Source organism: Hypanus sabinus, chromosome 10 (assembly GCF_030144855.1).
Source record: "Hypanus sabinus isolate sHypSab1 chromosome 10, sHypSab1.hap1, whole genome shotgun sequence".
In the NCBI taxonomy this organism is placed as follows: domain Eukaryota; kingdom Metazoa; phylum Chordata; class Chondrichthyes; order Myliobatiformes; family Dasyatidae; genus Hypanus; species Hypanus sabinus.
The window spans coordinates 123,824,079-123,849,567 of record NC_082715.1 but is presented as its reverse complement, the minus strand read 5'-3'; the positions used below and the strand labels follow the sequence as shown (position 1 = coordinate 123,849,567).

Genomic DNA, 25,489 nt, shown 5'->3' with positions numbered 1-25,489 from the left:
TCTAAAAGGTTGGAGACAATAAAATAAGGATTATTTAGCTTTTGTTTAACATGTATTCACTTTTGAAGCATGTATCAGAGACGTACACAAAAAAATCAAAACCAAGTCAGCCATGGTGATGAGTGCACTCTCGTGAATTTGACTTCCCACAAACAATACACTTTATCATTTCTTATCATTGCTGAGTGCGGGCCAGTGGGACTAGGTGAGTGTAAGCGTCAGCACGGACTAGAAGGGCCGAGATGGCCTGTTTCCGTTGTAATTATTATATGGTTATAATTATTTTAAGCAGGAGATGTGAAAATTAACTTGTGATATTAAACTTGAATTTGAATTGTGTAGTAAAGAAACCTTCAAAGTCTCTCTGCTGTACACACAGTTTTATTGTTTGTAATATGGAAAACAGAAATTTTGGAACCAGTGAAATCTTTATTAATTTTTGTAAAAATTGATTAAATATTTATACACTTTAAGACACTATTGCAAATCAAAGTAATTCTTTTGAAATCAATTATATAATTTCATATTTATGTTCTTTCAATCAAAATAAAAAAGCAAGCTGATATTTAGACTTTTTCTTACGTTGGACCTCTAGTAACATTTATAGAAAAAGGCAAGTAATGGCATCTGCAAATTATTAAAAAATCTCACAGATGTTAAAGATATTATAGATATATTAGAGTAATTATGGAAATTATACAGTAAATACAATTAAAATTATTTTAAAATATAGTGCATAATTTTTAAATTTTTTTTAAACTGTTATACCAAGGATACTTACACTTTTGTGCCTTAACAGATTAAGGTTAGGATCAACAAATTTAGTATGATTCAATAAATAAATCTATAAAGCAAAATTCAGTGCCAGTCAAAAGTAGTGATCCTCAGTGCTGGTTTTCGAATGTGACAATTATGTCCCTTTCCTCAAAGAAAAATTATAGTGCAGTTATATCATTCAAACATTTAAACCATTTTCAGAATTGTATTCAAAGGAATAAAATTCATTGCTTGAGGACAGAGAGAAGGCTTTCAAATTCTTCTTGAAGTTCTTGTTCCTGAGGAGAAGGAAAGGAAATACGCATGAGGATATTCTAGAAATTCCACTTTCTGTCAACTGGTACTTTTATACCTGCTTCTCCTAATATTAAATTTTGCCAATCACCCTTACATGTTAGGAATTTAAGGAGTGGAATTGAAGCAATATTGTGGTAAGTAAGAGAGGGAGCATGCTGAAAGGTCTTAAGGAGTTATAATTCAAAGAAAATTATCTGAAATAGAAGCTGAAAGTAGAGTTATTTTCAAGAGTCTAGGGAACTGAGAGTATGTTGAGGTATGATATGGAAAGCTAATAAAAAGCACTGAGCATCAAATTACATACATCATTAACATAAGTTCAAAAGCTTCCAAATTTCTGCAGAGGTTTTGGAAATATATATTGGAAGGAACACTTAATACCATACACTTGCTATGCATTGTGAATGAGTAGCTAGGGGTTTTATTAAGGCCTTAGTAAACAATGTGAACTAAATGCTTAGTTATACTGATCAATAAAAATTATACTTTAAATAATTAGAAGCTGCCACATTAAAATTGAACACTGCTTTCATCAAATTTTTCTGTTGATGACAAAGGGGAAATTTTCAAGGCATGAAAACAATGGAGTTCAGCAAGAGTCTCTCTCTCTGCTCCCAACCTACTATTTCCTCGACTCTGAAACTTTTGGACAGTCTGGTTCTCTTTCTCTCTCTTTTTTCCGCCCTCACTATAATCTCCCCCCAGCCCTACCTTTTTTTTCTGTTTTATTTCCCATAATTCTCCACATTCCTCCTAGCCCATTTGACTCCAACCTATCACTTCCTAGCTCTCTACTTTATCCCTCCTCCCACTTCTTATCCCCCCTTGACCACCCCATGTTACTTCACTCCCGGTGAAGGGTTTCAGCCCAAAATGTCGTCACTACCTCCTCCCATAGATGCTGCATGGCCAGCTGAGTTCTGCCAGCATTTTGTGTTTTTACTTATTTCCAGCATCTGCAGATTCACTCGTGTTGCCCAAGAATTAATCAGTTCTTGATTAGTAAGGATCATCTGTGTCACAAAGCACACCATAAACAACCTCAGATCAACTTTGGCTTGCAAAATATAATTAGAGTCAGTTCATGTATTCTTACAATGCTTCATGTATATACAGGAAAAGATTAAACTGCTTATTTTAACGGCATTAATTTTTAATATCTAGTACCTCTACAGTGTCAGGAAAGGTAGCAGCCATGTCACACCACGTTTGTGCATTAGTGTTCTGTCCGAGTTCTTTGTAACACTGAAAGTAAAACACAGGGAGGATGTGCAATGGATCACAAGCAGCATTGGCCATCAGAACACACACATAGTTGGGAAATTTTAAACAGATCTATAATTATACTTTGATGAAATAAGGAAAATTTAGCACCTACCTTTGTCAAATAAATACAGTTAGCTTTGGAATATCTTGGGTGTATTTCCTCTACCTAGAAAATTCAAGACCAAACACATTTACATAAAATTTAAACTGAAAAGGGAATAGTTAATTTGAAAAATGAACAATGAGAATCCACTAGAAAGACTAATAAATTGACCAGCAGATATCTCATACTGATGCCTATGTATCAGAGATAGCTGGGTTGTATGCAGTACAGACTTCTATTATCTCATTAATGGCAGCTATGCTTTCAGCTGCCTAGGCTTTATCTCTTTCAAAATCTCTGTCATTACCTCTCTTCCTTCTTTCAATCACCCCTTTTCCTCAATTACAGATGTCGTGGATTGTCTTAATGATAACTTACGTGGGTTAATTTTTTGTTTGATGACTTCTCTATGAACAGCTTTGTAATGTTGCTAGCGCTGAATGGTTGGGAGGGATGGGTAAGAGTTTAAACTAGAGTTGCAAAGGGATAGGAACCAGAGCACCAGACCAGATAGTAGAGTGGTTGTGGAGCAAGATGTTGTTAAGCCTATATACAAAGTAAGAAATCGAAAGATCGAGCATGGTGGGACTAATATCCTGAGCTGCATATACTTCATGCAAGCACTATTGTTGGAAAGGCGGATGAGCTTAGGGCATGGATCTGCTGGTGAAATTATGATATTGTAGCACTAGTGAGACTTGGCTACAGGAGGGGCATGACAGGCCTCTCAATGTTCTGGGGATCTGTGGCTTTAGACATGATAGGGGGCATTAAAAGGGGATGGGTGGTATTACTAGTCAGGAAAAATGTCACAACAGTGCTCAGTCAGGACAGACTGAAGATCTTGTCTAGTGAGAATTTATAGGTAGAACTGAGGACTAAGAGAGGTATGGCCATGTTCATAGGATTATATCATAGACCACTCAATAGTCCATGGGATTTAGAGGAGCAAATTTGAAGCAAGATCGCAGACTGTTGTAAGAAACATAAGGTTGTGACAGCAAACACAAAGTACACTGCAGATGCAGTGGTCAAATCAAGATGCACAAACAAGCTGGATGAACTCAGCAGGTCGGGCAGCATCCGTTGAAAGGAGCAGTCAATGTTTCGGGCCAAGACCCTTCATCAGGACTGAAGGAGAAGGGGGCAGGGGCCCTATAAAAAGGTGGGGGGGAGGGTGGAAGGAGCCAGGTGAAAAACCAATCAGAGGAAAGATCAAGGGGCAGGGAAGGGGAAGTGGGGAGGGGATAGGCCGGAGAGGTGAAGTAGGAATGAAAGGGGAAAGCACTATGGGTAGTAGAAGAAGGCAGAGTCATTAAAGAGGTGGAGGGTACCCAGACCATCATATACCGTCAGGGTAGCCTCTAGCCCCTTGGTATGAATTGGAGGAGTGACACCTCATATACTGTCTGAGTAGTCTCCAGCCCCTTGGTATGAATTGGAGGAGTGACACCTCATATACCGTCTGGGTAGCCTCTAGCCCCTTGGTATGAATTGGAGGAGTGACACCTCATATACCATCAGGGTAGCCTCTAGCCCCTTGGTATGAATTGGAGGAGTGACACCTCATACACCGTCAGGGTAGCCTCTAGCCCCTTGGTATGAACATCGAATTCTCCAACTTCCGGTAATTCCCTCCCTCTCCCTTCCACCATCCCACTTTCACTCTGCCTCCTTTTCTAGTTGCCTATCATCTCTTTCACCCTCCCCCCACCTTCTTTATAGGGCCCCTGCCCCCTCCTCCTTCAGTCCTGACGAAGGGTCTCGGCCTGAAACGTTGACTGCTCCTTTCAACGGATGCTGCCCGACCTGCTGAGTTCATCCAGCTTGTTTGTACGTCTCAGGTTGTGATCGTAGCTGATTTTAACTTTCTACATATTAATTGGGACTCCCATATTGTAATAGAACTGGATGGGAAAGAGTTTGTCAAATGTGTTCAGGAAATATCCTTAATCAGTACATAGAATCCCAACCACAGAGAGTTTGGTACCAGATCTCCTATTAAGGAATGAGGGCAAGTGACAGAAGTTTGTGCGGGGGATCATTTTGCATCCCGTGATCATAATGTCATTAGTTTCAAGGTTCTAAATTGGAGTGTGTATGTTCCTGTCACAATAAAAGGCAAGGTTACAAGTTTTAGGGAAACTTGATTTTTAAGAGATATTGAGAACCTGGCTACGAAAAAGGAGGTGATGCACAGCAGGTTGTAACGAATAAGTTATTTGAGGAGTGTGAGAAATGCAAGAGGATACTAGAGGAAGAAATCTGGAAGGATAAATGAAGACATAAGGTTGCCCTAGCAGACAAGGCGAAGGAGAACACCAAGGGTTTATGTTAAGAGCAAAATGAGAGCAATGGACTAAATGGTCCTCTAGATCATCAGAATGGTAATCTATATGTAGAGTCAAAAGAGACTGGGGGGTTCTTAAAAGGATTTTTGCATCAGTTTTTATTCCAGAGATGGATGCAGAGTTTATAGACCTGAGGCAATGTAGCAGTGAGGTAATGGACCACAGTCAGCCTACTGAGGAGGACATGTTTGCTGTCTTGAGGCAAATTAGGGTGGATAAGTCCCCGGGGTCTGACAATATACTCTCTTGGACCCTGTGGGAAGCTGGAAAAGAAATTGTACGGGTCCCAGCAGAGATATTTAAAACATCCTTAGCAATAGTGAGGTGCCGGAGTATGGTTGTTTAGGAAAAGCTCTAAGAATAAGCTAGGAAATTAGAGACGATTGAGCCTGACACCAGCAGTGGGAAAGTTATTGGAAGGTACTCTAAGGGACTGGACATTAAATATTTGGAAAGACAAGGACTGATTAGGAATAGTCAACATGGCTTTGTGCAAAGTACATCATGTCTAAACAATTTGAGTTTTTCCTGGAAATTACTTAGAATGTTGATGAAGGCCAGGCAGTGGAGGTTGTTTTCATGAATATTAGCGAGGACTTTGACAAGGTCCTGCATGGGAGGTTGGTCAAGAAGGTTCAGTCGCTTGGCTTTCAAGAGGAGTTTGTAAACTGGATCAGACATTGGCTTCACAGAAAAGGCAGAGAGTGGTAGTAGATAACTGGCTCTCTGAGCGGAGGCCTGTGATTAGTGCTGTGCTGCAGGGATTGGTGTTGGGTCCATTGTTGTTTGTCATCTATATCAACAATCTGGATGAATAATGTGGCAAACTGCATCAGCAAAGATTAGGGGTGTAGTGGACAGCAAGGAAGGCCATCAAAACTTGCAGCAGGATCTCGACCAGCTGGAAAAATGGGCTGAAAAATAGCAAATGGAATTCAATGCAGGGAAGTGTGAGGTGTTGCACTTTGTAAGGACCAACCAGGGCATAACTTATACTTTGAGTGGTAGGGCACTGAGGAGTAGAGTAGAACATAGGGATCTGGGAATACAGGTCCATAATTCACTGTAAGTGGCATCACAGGTAGATAGGGTCATAAAGAAAGCATTTGGCACATTGTCCTTCATAGATCAATGTACTGAGTACAGGAGTTGGGATGTTATGTTGATGTTGTATAAGACATTGGTGAGGCCTAATTTGGAGTACTATGAGCAGTTTTGGTCACTTACCTACAAGAAAGATGTAAATATGATTGAAAGAGTGCAGAGAAAATACAGAAGGATGTTGCCAGGACTTGAGGACCTGAGTTATAAGGAAAGGTTGGATAGGTTAGAACTTTAATCCCTAGAAAGTAGAAAACTGAGGATGGATTTTACAGAGGTTTCCTAAGTTATGAGGGGTATAGATAGGGGAATGCAAGCAGGTTTTTCTCCCCACCGAGGCTGAGTGGGACTACGCTACATCAACAACTGCACTGGTGCTGCTTCCTGCACCCATGCTGAACTTGTCAACTCCATCAACTTTGCCTCCAATGTCCACCCTGCCCTCAAACTTACCTGCTCCATTTCCAATATCTCTCTCCCCTTTCTTGATTTTCCTGTCTCTATCTCTGGAGATAGCTTATTTACTGATATCTTTTACAAGCCCACGGATTCTCACTGCTACCTGGACTATACCTCTTCCCACCCTGGCAATTGTAAAAATGCTAACTCCTCTCAATTCCTCTGTCTTCACCACATCTGCTCTCAGGATGAGGCTTTTCATTTCAGAATGAATGAGATGTCCTCCTCCTTCAAAGAAAGAAGCTTCCCTTCCTTCACCATCTATTGTGCCCTGACCCACGTTTTTTTCCATTTTGTGCATGTCTGCCCTTACACCATCCTTGAAATAAATGCTAACATTGCATTTGCCTTCTTAACCTTTTGGGAGTCTTGCACGAGGACTCCTAAATCCGTCTGCACCTCTGATGTTTGAACCTTTTCCCCATTTAGGTAATAGTCTGTTCTGGTTGCTCCTTTTACCAAGTTGCAATATCATACATTTCCCAACACTGTATGCCATCTGTCACTTTTTGCCCATTCTTCCAATTTGTCCAAGTCCTGCTGTAGTCGCATTGCTTCTTCAGGACTACCTCCAACTCCTTCATCTTCGTATCATCTAGAAACTTTGTCACAAAGCCATCACTTCCATTATCTAAATCATTTTGAAACAATGTGAAAAGTAGTGGTCCCAATACTGACACCTCAGGAACACCACTAGTTACTGGCAGCCAACCAGAACAGGTCCCCTTTATTCCCACTCGCTACCTCCTGCCTGACAGCCATTCCTCTATCCATGCTACTGTCTTTCCTGTAATGCTATAGGATCTTATCTTGTTAGGTAGCCTCATGTGTGGCACCTTATCAAACGCCTTCTGAAAATCCAAATAAATGACATCTACTGACTCTCCTTTGTCCACTCTGCTTGTTACTTCCTTGAAGAACTATAACAGATTTGTCAGGCAAGATTTCCCTTCACAGAAACTATGCTGAATTTGACTTATTTTATCATTAGTCTCCAAGAAAGCCTAAACCTCATTCTTAATAATAGACCCCAACACTTTCCCAACCACTGAGGTTAGGGTAACTGGCCTATAATTTCCTTTCTTTTGCCTTCCTCCCTTCTTAAAGAGTGAATTCTGCAATCTTTCAGTCCTCCGGAACCATGCCAGAATCAAGTGATTCTTGAAAGATCATGACCAACACATCCGTTATCTCTTCTGCAACCTCTCTCAGGACTCTGGGATATAGTCCATCTGGTCCAAATGACTTATCCACCTTACAACCTTTGAGTGTGCCTAGCACTTTTCCTTTGTAGTAGCAATGGCACTCAATCCTGCTCCCTAACACTTGTGGACCTCTGGTACACTGCTAGTGTCCTCCACAGTGAAGACTGATATAAAATACCCATTAAGTTCATCTGCCATTTTGTTTGCCTGGCCTGCCAAGTTCCTCCAGCATTTTGTGTGTATTACAACTAGAGACCATGGATTTAGGGTAAAAGGCAAAATGTTTAAGGGAAACATGAGGGGAAACTTCTTCACTTAAGAGGGCAGTGAGAGTGTGGAACAAATTGCCAGTACAAATGGTGGATGTGAAGTCGATTTCAACATTTAAGAGAAGTTTGGATAGGTACATGGATGAGAGGGGTATGGATGGCTATGGTCTAGGTACAGTTAGATGGGACTAGGCATTTTAATGGTTCAGTACATACTAGGTAGACTGAAGGGTCTATTTCTGTACTGTAGGGCTCTATGACTTTATGTAATATCTTCAATATTTAAATATGGTATATTCTATTAGTTTTGATGAATATCTGCAAATGATGTCAGCTTGAATTATATAGACCGTTAACTATAAAACTATGGTTTCAGAGTAAGTGAAACCAATTATCAAGTTCAAGTTTACTGTTGACAAGGCACATATACAGTTGCATAGATGCCTAAAAATTAGCCTTTTGCAAAAGCAGCACACAAGATGAGGACAATCATAAATTAACATAAATGATAAGTAACTTGCACAACAATGACACTACTGTCAGAAAGCATTGGTACAAGCAAATACAAGTAACTATATGAAGAACATAATTTCACTAATGGCTGGAACCATCAGCCACACAGAATGTTAAAAATGTTGAATGTTGAAATGTAGAATGTTGAAATAATGAGCTTGTGAGTCCAATAGTTGACAAAAATCTTTTGTTAAATGCCCATTTTTTGCCTTGTACTGTTACATTTAGAACAACTGAACAAAGTCCTGTAGCTCTTGTTGGAATGTGCATTTGGGGACTGGGTCAGGGACAATAAAAGCTCAAAACTAAAATTGCAGATATTGATACACAAAGCATAGGCATTTCAATTTATCTTGTTGTCTCTATCAATCAATCCCAGTCTTCATCATTGACTAATACAAGTAATACATTCTCCAGTATAAATGAGCAACCCAAAATGCTCGTAGGGTACTGAAAATTGAGTAACTCGTTGGTTTATTACCTTGAGAAAACATTGCAAAGCATCTTGTACTGTTGAATTTGGTGGCTCTCCAAACAAGGCCGTAGCTACTTTTCTTTCAATCCATGTCAACTGAGAAGCCTGCAAACCAAGCAACTCAACTCTTATAAAGACAAGCATTGAAATCAAATATTAATATGAATTTTGGAATCAGCTTACAACAACTCTATTTATATCGAACCCTTGACAGAGAAAACCTTTTAAAATTCATTATACAGAAGCAAAACATGAGACCATACCAATATCCAGACAGATGTTATGCTGACTGACAAAAAGCTTGGTCAAGGAGGCACTTTTCGTGGTACGTCTTTGAGAAACGGAAGCCTAGAGGCTAACAAAGTCATAGGTAACTCTACAGCTTAATGTCTTGCCAACCAAACAAATGCTGGGCAAGAGTGGAGCAATAAATCAGATCTGTTAGGGGACAAGTGTGAGGTGTTGTACTTTGGGAGCTGCATGGTATGTCTTGCACAGTGAACAGCAGGACACTGAGGACCGTGGTGGAACAAAGATCTGGGAATACGGATGCACAATTCCTTGAAAGTGGCATCACAGGTAGATAGCATTGTAAAAAGAGCCTTTGGCATGTTGGCCTTCATGAATTGGAGTACTGAGTACAGGACTTGGAATGTTATGTTGAAGTTGCATAAGAGGTTTGTGAGGCTGAATTAATTGGAGTACTTTGTGTACAGTTCTGATTACCTACCTACAAGAAAGATGTAAATAAGACTGAAAGAGTACTGAGAAAATCGACAATAATGTTTTGGGACTTGAGGACCTGAGTTATAGGGAAAGATTAGGATTTATTCCTGGGAGCATAGGAGAATGAGGGGAGATTTGATAGAGGTATACAAAATTATGAGTATAGTTATTATGAGGTGCATAGACTTTTTCCTCTCAGGTTGGGTGAGACCAGAACTAGAGGTCCTTGGTTTAGGGTGAAAGGTGAGATATTTAAGAGGAAACTGAGGAGGAACTTCTTCACTTTAAGGGTGGCGCGAGTACGGAACGAACTGCCACTGAAGTGGTGAATGCAGGTTCAATTGCAACATTTAAGAAAAGTTTGGATAGATACGTAAATGGGGGGGGGTGTGGTGCACGTCAATGGGACTAGGCATAATAGTTCAGCACTCTGTGATATTATTCGAATTGCAAGTCAAGATATCTGGCAGAGTTGTATTACTGGAGTAGTAAATTAATCTATTGGAAGATTTGAAAACAAAAAAACAAAAGAACATTTATAAGTGAGCACGGGTAATGGACCTGGTGCAAATAATAACACAGGTAACAGTCTATTGGATGATCGTAGACTTATGGAGAGTAAAATGGGTGTGTGATCTACAGTGTGCTATAATTATGGGTCACCTTAGCCACTTTCCAAACTGAAGAAACTGTTCCATAAACTCCAGCATTTTGGAACAATGTCAGCAAATTTATCCACTATTTCCAAGGCTATCTTTAGGGTGGAGATTATCAGGCCCTATGGCTTTCTGCATCATTAATTTTTCTAGTACTTTTTATGTTTATACTAATTGCCTTTAATTCTTCGTATAAAGACTCTTGGCTTTCTCACAACATCCATCATCAAGGATTCTCACACCTAGGCCATGCTCTCTTCTTGCTACTACCATTAGTCTGGAGGTATAGAAGCCTTAGGTCCCACACAACCAGAAACAATTAGTACCCTACCACTATCAGGTTCCTGAACTGTGGATAACTTCGTTCACCTCAACTCTGAACTGATTCCACAACCTACAGAATCACTTTCAAGGATTCTACATCTCATGTTCTCATTATTATTTATGTGCGCAATTTGCCTTCATATGCACAATAGTTGTTTTGCCAGTCTTTGTGTACAGTTTTCCACAAAATAAGTAGTATTTCTTTATTTTCCTGTAAACATCTGCAAGAAAATTAATCTCAAGGTTGCCTCTGGTGACATATACACAGTTAGATAATAAATTTACTTTGAGTTTTCAAACATTGTACACACTGATCTGCTACTTAGTGCCAATAACAAGTGAAATGTTTAAATTGCTGATATGACTTTCAGAGCATATCCATGATGTGGATGTTTAAGAGAATAATGAAAAGAAACCATTCCTGGGAAAATAATTTATCTATAAGAGGCTTTGTGTGAGTCTGCCAAAGGAGGAGCTGATACAGCCAGTATGATGAATGACTTCATTGTCAATTTCAAAGTTGTGCAAGGGAACACAATTGAGGTATAAGAATATGTCAACAATTATAATTGATAGTTTTACTATCATACCCTTAGAGCTACTATTAGGATGGCCTAAAACAGACTGCATAATGCAGGGTCGTGCATTTCCATTACAATTTAGAGATACTCACTTTCAGTGCAACTTAAAATAAAATGTCACGAGACACCACTTGTGTTCCCCCATCAATATGATACAGAGCCAATAATTTTGTGTTTTTGGGCATTGGATAAGAACATACGTAATTAGGAGTAGTATGTCACCAGGCACCTTAAGTCTGCCTCAACATTCTAAAACATCATGGTTGATCTATGTTGGCCTCAACTCCTCTATCTGAGGAAATCTGCAGATGCTGGAATTTCAAGCAACACACACAAAATGCTGGTGGAACACAGCAAGCCAGGCAGCATCTATAGGAAGAAGCATTGACGAAGTGTCTCGGCCCCAAAACGTCGACAGTGCTTCTTCCTATAGATGCTGCCTGGCCTGCTGCGTTCCACCAGCATTTTGTGTGTGTAACTCCTCTACCTTGTTGATTCCCCAAAACCCTCAACTCCTTGACCACTTTAATTTCCATTTTAAATGATTCAAATGATGTGGTCTCCACTACCCTGGTGGGGCTGGGGGCAGAGAATTCCAGAGCATCTCTACACTCAGAGAAGAAATCTTTATGCACCTCAAATTGAGCAGCCACTTAGTTTGTAATTATGTCTCCTAGTTTATGACTTTCAACATCTATGTTATGGTAAAAACATTTCAACATCTATGCTATTGATCCCCTTTGAGATTTTATATATTTGAATAAGGTCATTATTCATTCTTCTAAATTTACTTTGGATTGCCTCCAAATTCAAAGTCCATCTTCAGTTAGGGGAACCAAAACCGTGTACAGTTTTCCATCCATGGCCCAAGCATCGCTTCTACAACTGTAACAAGACCTCTCAGTTTTTAAATTCTAAAACCTTCCAACAAAGGCCTTTTACCTGACAAAAGGAGATCGTGCTAACAATCAACACTACCAATAGTGGCGTCTTTAGACAGTTGACAATACTACTTCTTTTATATCTTCTTTTTTAAAATATAATTCTACTACTGGTTGAACCTGTGATTTACATTTTGATGGTGCGTTTAGCAAATCTGGCTCTTTGCTGTCTCCGAGGGAGTTCAGTGGGGTTTGGAGCAGGGTGTGATTACTGGAGAGCTACTGCCAGAGGAAGGTGCCTGTGTTTGATTGGTCTCTCCTCCTCTCACTTGATGCTGCTGGAACCTTGGAATTTGGGGAAAGTTGAATCGATGTGGATTGGATTCTGTAGTTTATGTTATGACGTGTTTCTGTTTTTTTTTAAAAATTGCTCTTTTGATCAGGGAGGACTGGCTCCGCGGCCTGCAGTCAATGAATGACACAGCGCTAAATTGAACTGAACTGTGGCTTGAAGTTTTCTATTCTGTGTTTTTCAATGATTTTTTGCAATTTATGCGATATGTTTGCATGTAGGGTGCTTGCCATTTTCTTTGAATGGATTCTATGGTGTTATTTGTTTTGAGGCTGTGTGTGGGAAGATGAATCTCAGGGTTGTATACTGCATCCATACTTTAATAAATTTAGTTTGAATCTTCGGTCGTACAGTTCTCTCCCAGTTCACAGGGTAACTGAATATCTAAAAATATTTTTTTGTATTCTCTTTTACTGTTTTCATGCTCTTTCTGCTTTCTCTTTTTAAAAAAATTCCCCTCATCATTTCATAATGAGTGTGGCTCCCACTTCTGTTCCCGCTCAACAAGTTTCATCCCCACTGTTATCAGACTCCTGAACCTCTTTCAGTTCTCCCTCCCGGTGATGTGAAGCTGATGTGATCACAAAGGCTAATGCTGACATTTTCTGCTTATAAGAATGAACGAATTCAGCTTTGTGTTTGGGATGTAGCTGGCAGTACAATGCTAAAACAAACCTTTGTACTAGATCATTCACCCTTGACTTCAACGTATCTAAAAGACCATCATACCCTCCGCAGCCTGTCCTAGTGAATTTTCTATGCATTGGGTTTGGGCTAAGGGAATGGCATGGATTGTATACCACTGTCCTGACTGGCCCACTCATTTTGAAGTTAAGAATCTAGGTTCTGGGCACTCCATTTGGAGGAATTATCATCCTCATGGTTACTGCTATTCTGTGTGTTTCAATGGGATTGCCTCTCATTAAGCATCATTGACTGATACTTTTGCACCCCCTCCTCTTCTGTCCATGAGTATTCATACTAATCCCATTTACCTTCACATAGTTCCTATCCTTTTATGCCTTAGCAGTTCAAATATTTGTTTAGATAGTTATCACTGACTCAAGTGCTAGGTCCCTATAACCCTCAAAGGCTAAAATAGACAGATAAATGGATGACTTCAGAGAGGGAAGGGAGAACGTCAGATAATAGAGAGCACCCCTGTGGCAGTTCCCATAAACAATAAGTACTCCATTTTGAGTACTGTTGGGGAGGGGAATGACCTACCTGGGGGAAGCAACAGAGGTCGTGCCTCTGGCTCTGAGATCTGGTTCTGTAGCTCAGAAGGGTAGGGAACTGAAGAGGATGGCAACAGTTATAAGGGACTCTATAGTCAGGGGGACAGATAGGCGATTCCGTAGATGCAAAAAAGAAACACAGATGGTAGTTTGCCTCCCAGGTCCCAGGGTCTGGGACGTTTCTGAATGCGTCCATAATATCCTGAAAAGGGAGGATGAGCAGTCAGAAGTCGTGTTAGATACTGGTACCAACGACTTGGTAGAAAAAGGGAGGAGGTCCTGAAAAAAGAATATAGGGGGTTAGGAAGGAAGCAGAGAAGCAGGACCTCAAAAGTAGTAATCTCAGGATTCCTGTCATGCCATGTGATAGTGAGGATAGGAATAGAGTAAGGTGGTAGATAAATGCATGGCTGAAGAATTGGAGCAGGGGCAGGGATTCAGATTTCAGCATAGGCCGTGGTGTGGCTCTGTTGGTAAGAGACGGAATTACATCTTTAGAAAGAAGTGACATAGGGTCAGAGAATTTTGAATCTTTGTGGATGGAGTTAAGAAACTGAGAGGGCAAAAAAAAACATATGGGAATCATATATAGGCCTCCAAATAGTAGCCAAGATGTGAGGTTGAGATTGCAAAGAAAGCTGGAAAAGGCATGTAATAAGGGTAATGACACAACTGTAATGGGGACTTCAATATGCATGGGGATTGGAAAAATCAAGTTGGTGTCAGATCACAAGAGAGGGAATTTGTTGAATGTCTACGAGATGGGTTTTTAGAGCAGCTTATACTTGAGCCTACATGGGGAAAGGCTATCTTAGAGTGGGTGTGATGTAATAACCCATTTCTTTTTAGGGAGCTTAATGTAAAGGAAGCCTTAGAAGGCAATGGTCATAACGATTGAATTCATACTACAATTTGAGAGGGAGAAGCACAAGTCACATGTATCAGTACCGTTAATGGAATAAAGGGAATTACAGAGGCATGAGAGAGGAGCTTGTCCAGGTAGATTGAAGGAGGATACTGGCAGGGATGATGGCAGAGTGGAAATGGCTGAAATTCCTGGGAATAGTTCGCAAGGCACAGGATAGATATGCCCAACAGAGGAAAAAGTTCTCAAATGGCAAGGGTAGGCAATTGTGGCTGACAAGGGAAGTTAAGGTCTGCATAAGCCAATGAAAGGGCATATAAGGTAATGGGAAGGTGGATAATTGGGAAGATTTTAAAATCCAACAAAAGGCAACTAAGAAAGCTGTAAGGGAAAAGATGATATACGAGGGCAGAGTAGCCAATAATATAAAGCAGGATACTAAAAGTCTTTTTTCAGTTATGTAATGAGTATAAAGGAGGTGAAAGTTGATATTGGACCATTGGAAAATGTTTCTGGTAATGTAGTAATGGGGGTCAAAGAAATGGCAGATGAACTTAATGGATACTTTGCATCAGTCTTCACTGTGGAAGACACTAGCAGTGTGCCAGAGGTCCGTGAGTGTCAGGGTGCAGGAGTGAGTGCCATTCCTATTACAAAGGAAAAAGTGCTAGACAAACTCAAAGTTCTTAAGGTGGATAAGTCACCTGGACTACATCCCAGAGTCCTGAGAGAGGTTGCTGTAAAGGTAACAGATGCATTGGTCGTGATCTTTCATGAATCACTTGACTCTGGCAATGGTCCCAGAGGATGGTAAGATTGCAAATGTCACTCTGCTCTTGAATAAGGGAGGAAGGAAATTATAGGGCAGTTAGCCTAACCTCAGTGGTTGGGAAAGTGTTGGAGCCTATTATTGAGGATGAGATTTTGGAATACTTGGAGTCTGATCATCAATAGTTAAAGTCAGCATGGTTTCTGTGAAGGGAAATCTTGCCTGACAAATCTATTAAACTTCTTCGAGGAAGTAACAAGCAGGGTGGACAGAGGAGAGGCAGTGGATGGCATTTACTTGGATTTTCAGAAGGCATTTGGCATTTCAGAAGGCAAGGTGCTACACATGAAGCTGCTTAAGAAAATAAAATTCTATGGTGTTACAGGAAAGATACTGGCATGGTTAGAGGAATGGCTGACGGACAGGAGGCAGCGAGTGGGAATAAAAGGGGCCTTTTCTAGTTGTCTGCCAATGACTAGTGGTTTTCCTCAGGAGTCGGTGTTGGGGCAGCTACTTTTCAGATTATTTGTCAGTGATTTGGATAATGAAAATGATGGCTTTTGTGGCAAAGTTTACAGATTACATGAAGATGGGTGGAGGGATAGGTAGTGCTGAAGAAGCAATGGAATTGCAGCAGGACTTAGACAAGTTGTAAGAATGGGTGAATAAAGTAGCAGATGGAATAGTGTTGGGAAAAGTATGATAAGCATTTTGTTAAAAGGAACGATAGAATGCACTATTATCTAAATGGGGAGAAGGTTCAAACATCAGAGGTGCAGAGGGCCTTTGGAGTCCTTGTGCAAGACTCCCAGAAGGTGAATTTACGGGTTGAGTTTGTGGTAAAGAAAACAAATGCAATGTTGACATTTATTTCAAGGGGAGTAGAATATAAAAATAAGGAGATAATTTCTGAGCCTTTATAAGACACTAGTCAAGCCGTAATTGGAGTATTATCAACGGTTTTGGGCCTCATATCTCAGAAAGGATGTATTGTTTTTGGAGTGAGTCCAGACGAGGCTCATGAGGATGATTCCAGGAATGAAGGGGTTAACATATGAGGAGTGTTTGGCAGCTTTGGGCTTGTACTGACTGGAGTTTAGAAGAATGTGTGGGAGATGTCATTGAAATCTACAGAATGTTGAAAGGACTAGATAGGGTGGATGTGGAGAAGATGTTTCCTATGGTGGGGGTACCCAGAACTAAAGGACACAGCCTCAAAATACAGGGGTGACTTTTTAGAACAGAGGTAAGGAGGATTTTTTTTTAGCCAGAAAGTAGAGAATCTGTGGAATGCTCTGCCACAGACTGCGGTGGAGGCCAAATCCATGGGTGTATTTCTGGTGGCAATTGATCGGTTCCTGATTGGTCAGGGCATCAAAGGATATGCCGAGAAGGCAGGGGTATAGGGTTGAGCAGATCCGGGATCAGCCATGATGGAATGGCACAGCAGACTCGATGGGCTGAATGGCCTAATTCTGCTCCTATGTCTTATGGTCTTATAGTGTCTAAGCTAAATATATTCATCGTTAAATGAAGAGATCTAAACCGCACACAGTACATTACTTGTAGTTTCTGAAGAGGCCTATACGTGAGTTCACAAGAGAAGTTCCTCCAAATAATAAAATATTATTGGTAAAGGAATGCAGAAAGTGAAAAGTACTAAGACAGAGTGAAAGACTATTGCACCTCTGCCTCACTGAGCTACATATTATCCCAAAGGTAGATTACAAAGTTTGCCAACTTACAGAATAGCACCATCTTCCTAGAAGATAGTGCAAAATGGGATCTTGTGGCCTCAGTTGAATTGCTTTATCGATATGTTCCTATTTAAAAAAAAAGGAAGCAACTAGTTAGTGCAGAATATCAATGTGTCAATATTGCCTAAAATGTAAACCATTTCAAAATATTTAGAAAAAAAAACCAAATCAAATAAAATAATTCCATATTCTCAATCTAAACTCTTTTCTGTAATTTTCTGGCCTTCATTACATGAAAAAGCTGGAGGACACCATCTGGTTCTTTGGGCCTTTCCCACTATTTATCATATTGATTCATCTACCCTAGCACCATCTTCTAGACTTTTCCTATATTCTTTGATTAATATCCTGAATGAGAGGGGATCTCATTGAAACATTTCGAATGTTGATAGGCCTAGTCAGAGTAGATGTGGAAAGGATGTTTCCCATGGTGGAAGAGTCTAGGACAAGAGGGCACAGCCTCAGGATAGAGGGGCGCCCTTTTCAAACAGAGATTTGGAGAAATTTCTTCAGTCAGAGGGTGGTGAATTTGTGGAATTTGTTGCCACATACAGCTGTGGAGGTCAGGTCATTGGGTGTACTTAAGGCAGAGATTGATAGGTTCTTGATTGAAGAAGGCATCAAAGGTTACAGGGAGGGGGCCGGGAACTGGGGTTGAGAAGGAGATTTAAAAAAATGGATCATGATTGAATGGTGGAGCAGACCCAATGGGCCAGGTGGCCTAATTCTGCTCCTATGTCTTATGGTCTTATGTTAGGCATCTATCAATCTGTTTTCAATGAACACAGCTGAGCCTCCACAGTGCCACACAGTAAAAACCCCTAAGGTTCTCTACCCTTTGCACGAAGATAGTTCTTGTTCACATAGTCCTAAATGACTCACCCCTAGTTCTGAAATTGAGCCCCTGATTCTAGACCTCATCAAGGGGAAAGATCCTTTTTTGCATCCTGCCTGATAAGCTTGGAAGTATGACATTTAGTCTCTCAGTAAAACTATTCACATGGACCGTGAGTAAGAGCATAAAACACAGCAACAGAATTAAGACATTTCGGCCCATTAAGTCTCCTCCCCATTTGATCATGGCTGATTTATTATCCCTCTCAACCCCCTATTCCTGCCATCTCCCTGTAACTTTTGATGCCCTTACTGATCAAGAACTATCAGTCATCACTTTAAATATACCCAATGACTTGGCCTCCACAGCCATCTGTGACAATGAATTCCACAGATTCACCACCCTCTGCCTAAATCATCTCTGTTCTAAAGAGACGTCATTCTATTCTGATGGTGTGGCTTGTTGTTTCTAATTTTCTGCACGTGCCCGACTCTGACCTCACCCAGAACGAGTGGTGTCCCCAGGCACCTAGCTAAAAGCTGTGAAAGAGGCTATTGCCCTCTTGATCAGGCAGATTCTTCACCACAAGCCCCCACCTGGGAAAATGCTAAGGACACTCAAGAGGCTCTCAAATCAGATAAACTACAATATATAAAAGAAATCAGACATCTTTTTTACATCCCATTTTGATTAGTTTCCTGGCAGAGTATGGAGTGAGCTTTACCATATCTAACCCATTTTGTCCCTACATTAGGGGATTGTTTTGTATATGATTCAATGTGAGTGTGCGATTGGACACTTTTGAGGGAGCTTCACTCTGTATGTAACCCCTTCTGTCCCTGCCCTGGGAGTGTGTGATGGGACAGTTTTGAGGGCACTTCACTCTGTACTTAACCCCTACTGTCCCTCCTCGATCTGAAATTCAAAACATGCAGTATCTGGCCTCTCATTGACAACTCCAGCAACAACACCTACATAGCTCACTGTTAACAAAGCTCAAAAACTCATCTGCTCTGGCGTTATCACCTCCCTGAAAGAAACACAGTAAGATGGGCAGCTCATAGAAAAATATGGGGAGTACAACAATTTCTTCTGAAAGGACAAACAGGAAGAGGCACACCATCTTTATGGAGAGGGTTTTACTGTCAAGAATAAAATCAAGCTAGCCTCCCAATGATTCAATGATAGAAGAACTCACTCATGGTGTTTGGTTCAGTAAATGAAGAACCTCGGGAACAAGGTAGAGCACGATTTTCATTACAACCTTGATAAAACTGGTCCTCCAGGGCAATTCAATGCCAGGATTGGTAAGGAAGCAACTTCCCCTTCAAATCGCCCTCCATGTGTATGGAAAACTAACCGCAGTGAATTTCTCCTTCTGGAAAACTTCCTAGAACATGACGCTCTCGTAACTAATACCATTTTTGCTAGAGAGACAAGCTTAAAACCTCATGGCAATACCTTCTTTTAAGATAGCAGCACGTGCATCTTTTAAGATGCAGAGGCATCTTCAGGTCCAACCAAGGGTGTTACTGTTTTAAAAAAAATTTGTGTATGTGATTCTTGAGTATTGTGTTCATCAATGCTACAGTTCACTAGAAGGGATTTAAAGCTACAGTTTTTATAAACTGTGTTACAGCAGTACATGGTACTTTTTATGTAAACTTAATATAATAAGAGCAGGTATTGGATATTAAGAACTTCAAGTACTCCATCAAAGGAAGGAGCTGGACTTGGTGTGGAACATGCTGCTGCCTGCTACAGAAAGGCGTCAGGGCGGTGTGCAGTCTAACAGTGAGTGATTCTCTTGACTGTTTTTCTCGTGATCGCAAGACCCTGTCGGACATTGGTAATGTAGAATATTGCAAGACCAGTAGTGAGGGAGGTGCATGGCCTCGGTGTAATGCAGGCTCGGACTCGCCACGGGGTTGCCTGTTGCAGACATCCAGGAGAGGAGATGCCGGAGGCAGAGCGGTGTGGTGTCCATGCTGGATTGGGGGCTGTCCCCTCCCACCAGCATTCACTCAGTGGAAGACAAGCTGGACTGCGTTTGTCTGTGGACTCATTCTTGTCAACAATATCAATGCACCATCGGTCTATAGGCCATGACACTCAGGGACTTGGGCTATATTATATTTTTATGTGACTGTATGTTTACTGATATGTGCTTTGTGATGTGTATGACTATTGGTATTGTGTTTTGCAGAGGAACACCTTGTTTTGCTGTATTAGTGTATGGTTGAATGATAATTCAACTCAAGCATGATTTTAATATAGGTACTGGCACATTTTAGATTACAGCATTATCCAAGCAAGAAACCACAAATATGTCCTTATTATTTGAGCTATGACTTACTGAGAACTGCTGTGCTGACCATTGCCTAATCTTTTGGATTATCTCCATCAGTTTGGCCCCAAAATAATGGCAGAACAGAGAGCTCCACTGAGACAGCAACCAAACAACTCCCAACCAAAAGGAGCTGAGCCAATCTTAAAAAGCTGGCTGAGACTCACAGAGCGTCACTATGTAAAACATTCTGAAAGTTTATTGAGAACTACAAATACTAGGACATGTTACAAAAACTATAAAAGAATGTTATTGGATGACACGATAGAAAATATTACAAACTACATTTTTGTAACCTTTGATTTTACCCATCTTTGAGTTCCTTACTGCAATGCAATTGTCTCTAATGCTGATTAAGAACACAACTCATTCTGCAAATGAAACAAAGCAGTTGTCTCCTTCAATACTGATTAATTTGACTGGTTCAAAGCTTTTTTAAATCAACGTGGTCCAATAATTGAAACTATTCTCCTTACAACATGAAAGAATGACAACTAAGTAACACAAATCCTTTCCTTGATGATTCTTGTTTGCATGCCCACTTTACTCCTTTCAAATTCATCAATTTTAATCCAGTTAGTCTTTGTCACCAATTTTCACCAAAATGCTGCGATGGGGAAGAACTCTGAGCTTATTAATTCCTCGGAAAGTTGCTTTTACTCAAGGGGAAATTCTGCCAACAAACTGCAGTGTCAGTGAAAAGAACTGATGATGTAAAATGCCCTTGTGTTAGTCTTCAGCTTCCACTTTGATTATTTTAAAGTGTTTTAAAATGTTCCATAATCTCTCATACTGGGTGGTGGGGTGGAAATACAACTCTATCAAAGGAGGTGTCAGGTGCTCCTTCCCTCTGCCAGCCTGCAGGTCACTCTTGGGCAAAGTGTAGCACCTGCATCAGGGTCGTGTGAAGCCATGGGGGCAGGTGGTGGATGGTCGTATGAGCCGCTGGTGCAAATACAAGTTCTGATTATGTGACTACTCCAGGAAGACAATCTCTGAAGAGTATTGATAATGGCTGGGGTCACCTGTCTTGCAAAGACTCTGCTTAGAAGAAGATGGTGGCAAAAGACTTTTGTGGAAAAGTTTGCCAAGAACAATCATGGTAGTGGACCATGATCACCCACATCATACAAAACTGCACATAATGATAATGATTCTCTTTTGGCATTTTGGGATAGGACCTTCTGTCAACTTTTGACCAATGTTAACTTATCAGTAGTTAAATGTTACTGAGGATACCTGCTTAGTGTGACCATAGCGCCTGGGTTGTTTTGATGACAGTGACTGAAGGAACCGGAGCTAATTAGCCATAAATGCAAGGAGTTCTTAGATGAGAAATTTCAATATGCCCCAAAGAGGAAAGTACAGCTCACAGGCACCAGAATGACTACGTCCAATAATAAAAAAAATGGATGAAGGTAATAAACATCAGGGACAGAAAACACTGGGGAAGCTGCTTAGAGAGCCAACAAACACAGTGGTGGTGTAGGGAATAATATTTGAGATAGAAATAAGAGATGCATGCAATTTGGATACAGTTGTATCTACGGGTGATTAATCCATATATAGATTAGGGAACTCTAAGTCACAGTCTGCAGACAAGGGGTAAGCCACACAGAACTGAGATGAAAAGAAATTTCTTTACCCAGAGGGGTGCAAGCCTGTTGTGGAATTCATTACTACATTAGGGCAAACAGTTAAATAGATTCAATGGCAGTTAGATATACTATAGTTCTTAGGGCTAAGAGGTTCAAGGCTACATGTAGTGAAAGCAGGTACACAGCACTTTATTTGGAGAATCAATCGTGATCATACTAAATAGGTTCAACAAGCTGAATGGTCAATTCCTGCTCCTATTTTGTTAAGTTTACATAGAAAGTACCATGTACCGCTGAAACACAGTTATAAAACCTGTAGCTTTAACTCCCTTCTAGAGAGCTGTAACTCTGATGAACACAGCAATCAAGAACCACATCCATGACAATAGCTGTTGCAAATCTTTCCCTGTGTGAGAGTCCCTTCCATACTCAGTTTATTCCTGATAAGCTTATGTACATTCACCCAATCAGTGCAATTAGTGAATTAGTATCATGAAATAACAGTTGCTTTGATGAGAAAAGCTTTTTGATGAAAACTTGAAAAGTTCCCACTCTACTGAAGATACGCAGACAATCAGACTGTGAAGAAAACTGCCAATGGAAGTTATGTCCTTAGGTAAATTTTGTTCGTCATTGATCTTTTCTTTGCATCTTCTTCGATGTGCAACCTATATTTTTAAAGTGGCTTCCAACAAAGATTTAGTGATAACTCATTGCATGCAAGGTATAAATCTGATCAAGCTTTGGTTGATGACAGCCGATAAGAAATTAAATCCTCAGCCTCTGCCCACGACTATTGTATATGACCTTTAATTATTCTGCAAAGGCATTTAACTCTGTCAAGCAAGTGTGGTTGAGAAATTCATCATTATTCTATTATGCTACATTATGGTTTGCAATCCATGATTTTAAGAAAATGATCTGGCATAGACTCAATAAGAATGTAGACCGATACAGCTGTGTTTGACCTCAATCACTCAACCTCTTACCCAATCTTCCTTGCCACAATATTGTACTCTTCTCCAACCAGTTTCTTGCTGGTGTGGAACTATTCCATGGAACAAAACAGAAATTGTTAAATCTCTATCACTTGTGCTCCAGAACCAGCCTGTCTTTGAAACAGGGTACAAAGATGACAATCACATATGCTTACAGAGACCAGGTCCATGTCACTGTTGGTATGTTCAATGAATTATATCAGAGAAAAAGGCTTACACTGAACATGCGTGGAGCAAAACCTCTCTACTCGCTGCCTCCATTGTTCCAACAATAAAGATCCAGACACGACCGCAAGATATATGGATTATTTTCCATCTCTCAATACCCGTGTCTCAGCAAAAGCAAAGTTTGATGATGAAATTCACTCTACTTCCAGTGCACAAAGATAGCTTTTGGCTATTCAGAGAAGGCTGTTTGAAGTTCAAGATCTCAAACCCCAACACAATGCTTATAGTCTATCAAACAGCAGGGCATCATAGATTCTTCCCTGGGTGTGGGATGGAGATATGTCTTTACCAAAGGAGGTATAAGGCGCTCCTTCTCTCCACTAGCCTGCAGGTTACCCTTGGGCAAGGTGTAGCACCTGCTTAGCCCCCCCAGTCAGGGTCATGTGAAGCCATGGGAGCAGGTTGTATGAGCAGTTGATGCATATCACAAGTTTTGGATATGCGAACACTGGCGCCAAGCAATCTATGAGGAGTATTAATAATGACTGGGGTCACCTGCCTTGTAAATACACTGCCCTGAAGACAATGGCAAACCACTTCTGTAGAAAAGTTTGCCAAGAATAATGATGGTCACGAGACAAAGATCGCTTATGCCATACAACTCAGCACATGATGCTGATTATCTCTTCCACATTCTCCAGGAGAATAAACAAACCAAAGTAAATTTCTGCTCCCAAGACATTCCCAGCGCTAAGGCTCCAAATGCTCAGAGCTAACTGTAATAAGCCATATTGTTCACATGCCCAACATCAGACTCCTATAACAGACACTTTATTCTGAGCCCATTATGGCAAAAGATGACATGAAGTTTAGAGGAAATACTTCAAAGGGGTCCTCAAAGTCTCTCTAACAAATGGTAACGCTGACCCAATGGAAGTCCTGCCGCACGGCCAATCAAAATGAAGTGGCAGCATTTAGAATGGCTCTGCAGCATCACCTGATGCAAAAATAGCGGATAGAATGCACATCTCCTAAAACTACCCAATCTCACTCTCCATTCGAACACCTCATGTCCCAGCAGTGGCTGAATCTGCCCATCTTACAGTAGGTTTTGTTGTGGCTGCTGAGCTCAAAGAACAGGAGTAGACCCAAAAGACTGCCAAGGGTGATGCCTGAGAGATAGTGTAACTACCTTTACATATGATATATTGAAAACAGATCCCTTTTGTTAAAACACTACTTTAAAATTCAAATGTTGTCTTCAGAATTCTGTTCCAAACAAACCGAGCATTCCAGCTTATAGCTATTTCAAGACATCACACTTCTGGCAATGTTGAACCACTTTAAAGTTAACTACAAGGCCAATCTTAAAAAACAATGCTAATTAACTGAATAGTTTTCCAATCTCTTTGACTCACTTACCTTGAATAAAAAACCATCCTTTATTTTTGTCTGCACACTTCCATAGCCCGAAAGATGGCCGCAAGTAATTGCAAGCCTGTAAATATTAAAAATCTCAATCATTGAACTGAAGTATAAAATTTATAAATATTTTGACAGTCTAACTGCAAGAAAAATAACAGGAAAAAAATCATAAATACATAAATTAATACAAATCGCAAACAATAATATTTTAGTTATCAGAACGCAAGGAAAAAACTTCTCCAGCTGGCTCATTTAAGGCAACATAAATAATTTCTAATTCTGTATAAAGGTAAAGCCATTTACAACATGCACTTCTTCCCACCCCTTTCAGTATTTCTAAGGGGCTGCTCTCACTCTGTCAGAACTTTCCCAAGCATCTGCAGAAGATTTACCCTTTCAGTTCTCCTTTCCTGCATTCTGAGGACCAAAACATTCCTTCCAAGTGGAGCAGCAATTCCTCCGTACTTTTTAAAAAAAATCTGATTCTGATTAAATGCTCACAAAGTCATCTCCTCTAAGAAAGACTGGGCGATTGACAAAAATATCTCCAATTCAGTTTGCAAAAATGACACATTTGTCTGTTATTTTAATTCTTCATCCAATTTCCATTCTGACTGCAAGGCCTTTGGCCTCTCACACATTCTAACAAAGCTATATTTTGACTAGGTATTTTATAGTTCAGGAATTCATCATCCACTGTACTTCAATGATTTCAGAGAGCCAGCTGGGATTGTAATGCCACAGGTATGTACTGCCTTGTCCTAAATGGTGAAACTATTTTAAGTGTTGTTGGATCCCTCGTCCACTTGTCCCTCCCCACTAATCTCTCTCCAAGCACTTATCCCTGCAAGTTGCATGCCTATTCACCTCGTCCTTCACCTCCATTCAGGTCCCCAAATTGTCCTTCCAGGTGAGGCAACACTTCACCTGCGAATCTTCTGGGGTTAGCTATTGCATCCAATGCTCGCGATATGACCTTCTCTACACTGGTGAGACCCAGCATCAATTGGGGGACCATTTTGTTGAGCAACTCCACTCCAACCACCTAAAGCAGAACTTCCTGACAACCATTTTAAGTTCAAAGTACATTTATCATCAATGTATACATTATACAATCTTGAGATTCATCTCCTGACAGGCAGCTGTGAAACAA

General features: G+C 40.5%; 1 protein-coding gene across 2 annotated transcripts in view; it reads right to left on the bottom strand.

Annotated features, from left to right (window-relative positions):
- Positions 1-363: 363 nt before the first annotated feature.
- LOC132401063 (regulator of microtubule dynamics protein 2) overlaps positions 364-25,489 on the bottom strand; it is a 99,768-nt gene continuing 74,642 nt past the window's right edge. Inside the window, exons 5-10 of one of the 2 annotated variants that reach the window (XM_059982846.1) lie at positions 24,334-24,409; positions 16,954-17,031; positions 8,823-8,921; positions 2,453-2,506; positions 2,242-2,319; positions 364-1,055 (exon numbers count right to left, since the gene is read on the bottom strand). In XM_059982846.1, coding sequence (XP_059838829.1) covers positions 1,002-1,055; positions 2,242-2,319; positions 2,453-2,506; positions 8,823-8,921; positions 16,954-17,031; positions 24,334-24,409 — 439 coding nt within the window. In that variant the 3' untranslated portion in view covers positions 364-1,001. The remainder of the gene's footprint in view (positions 1,056-2,241; positions 2,320-2,452; positions 2,507-8,822; positions 8,922-16,953; positions 17,032-24,333; positions 24,410-25,489) is intronic. The other variant, XM_059982847.1, reaches the window with a different exon arrangement.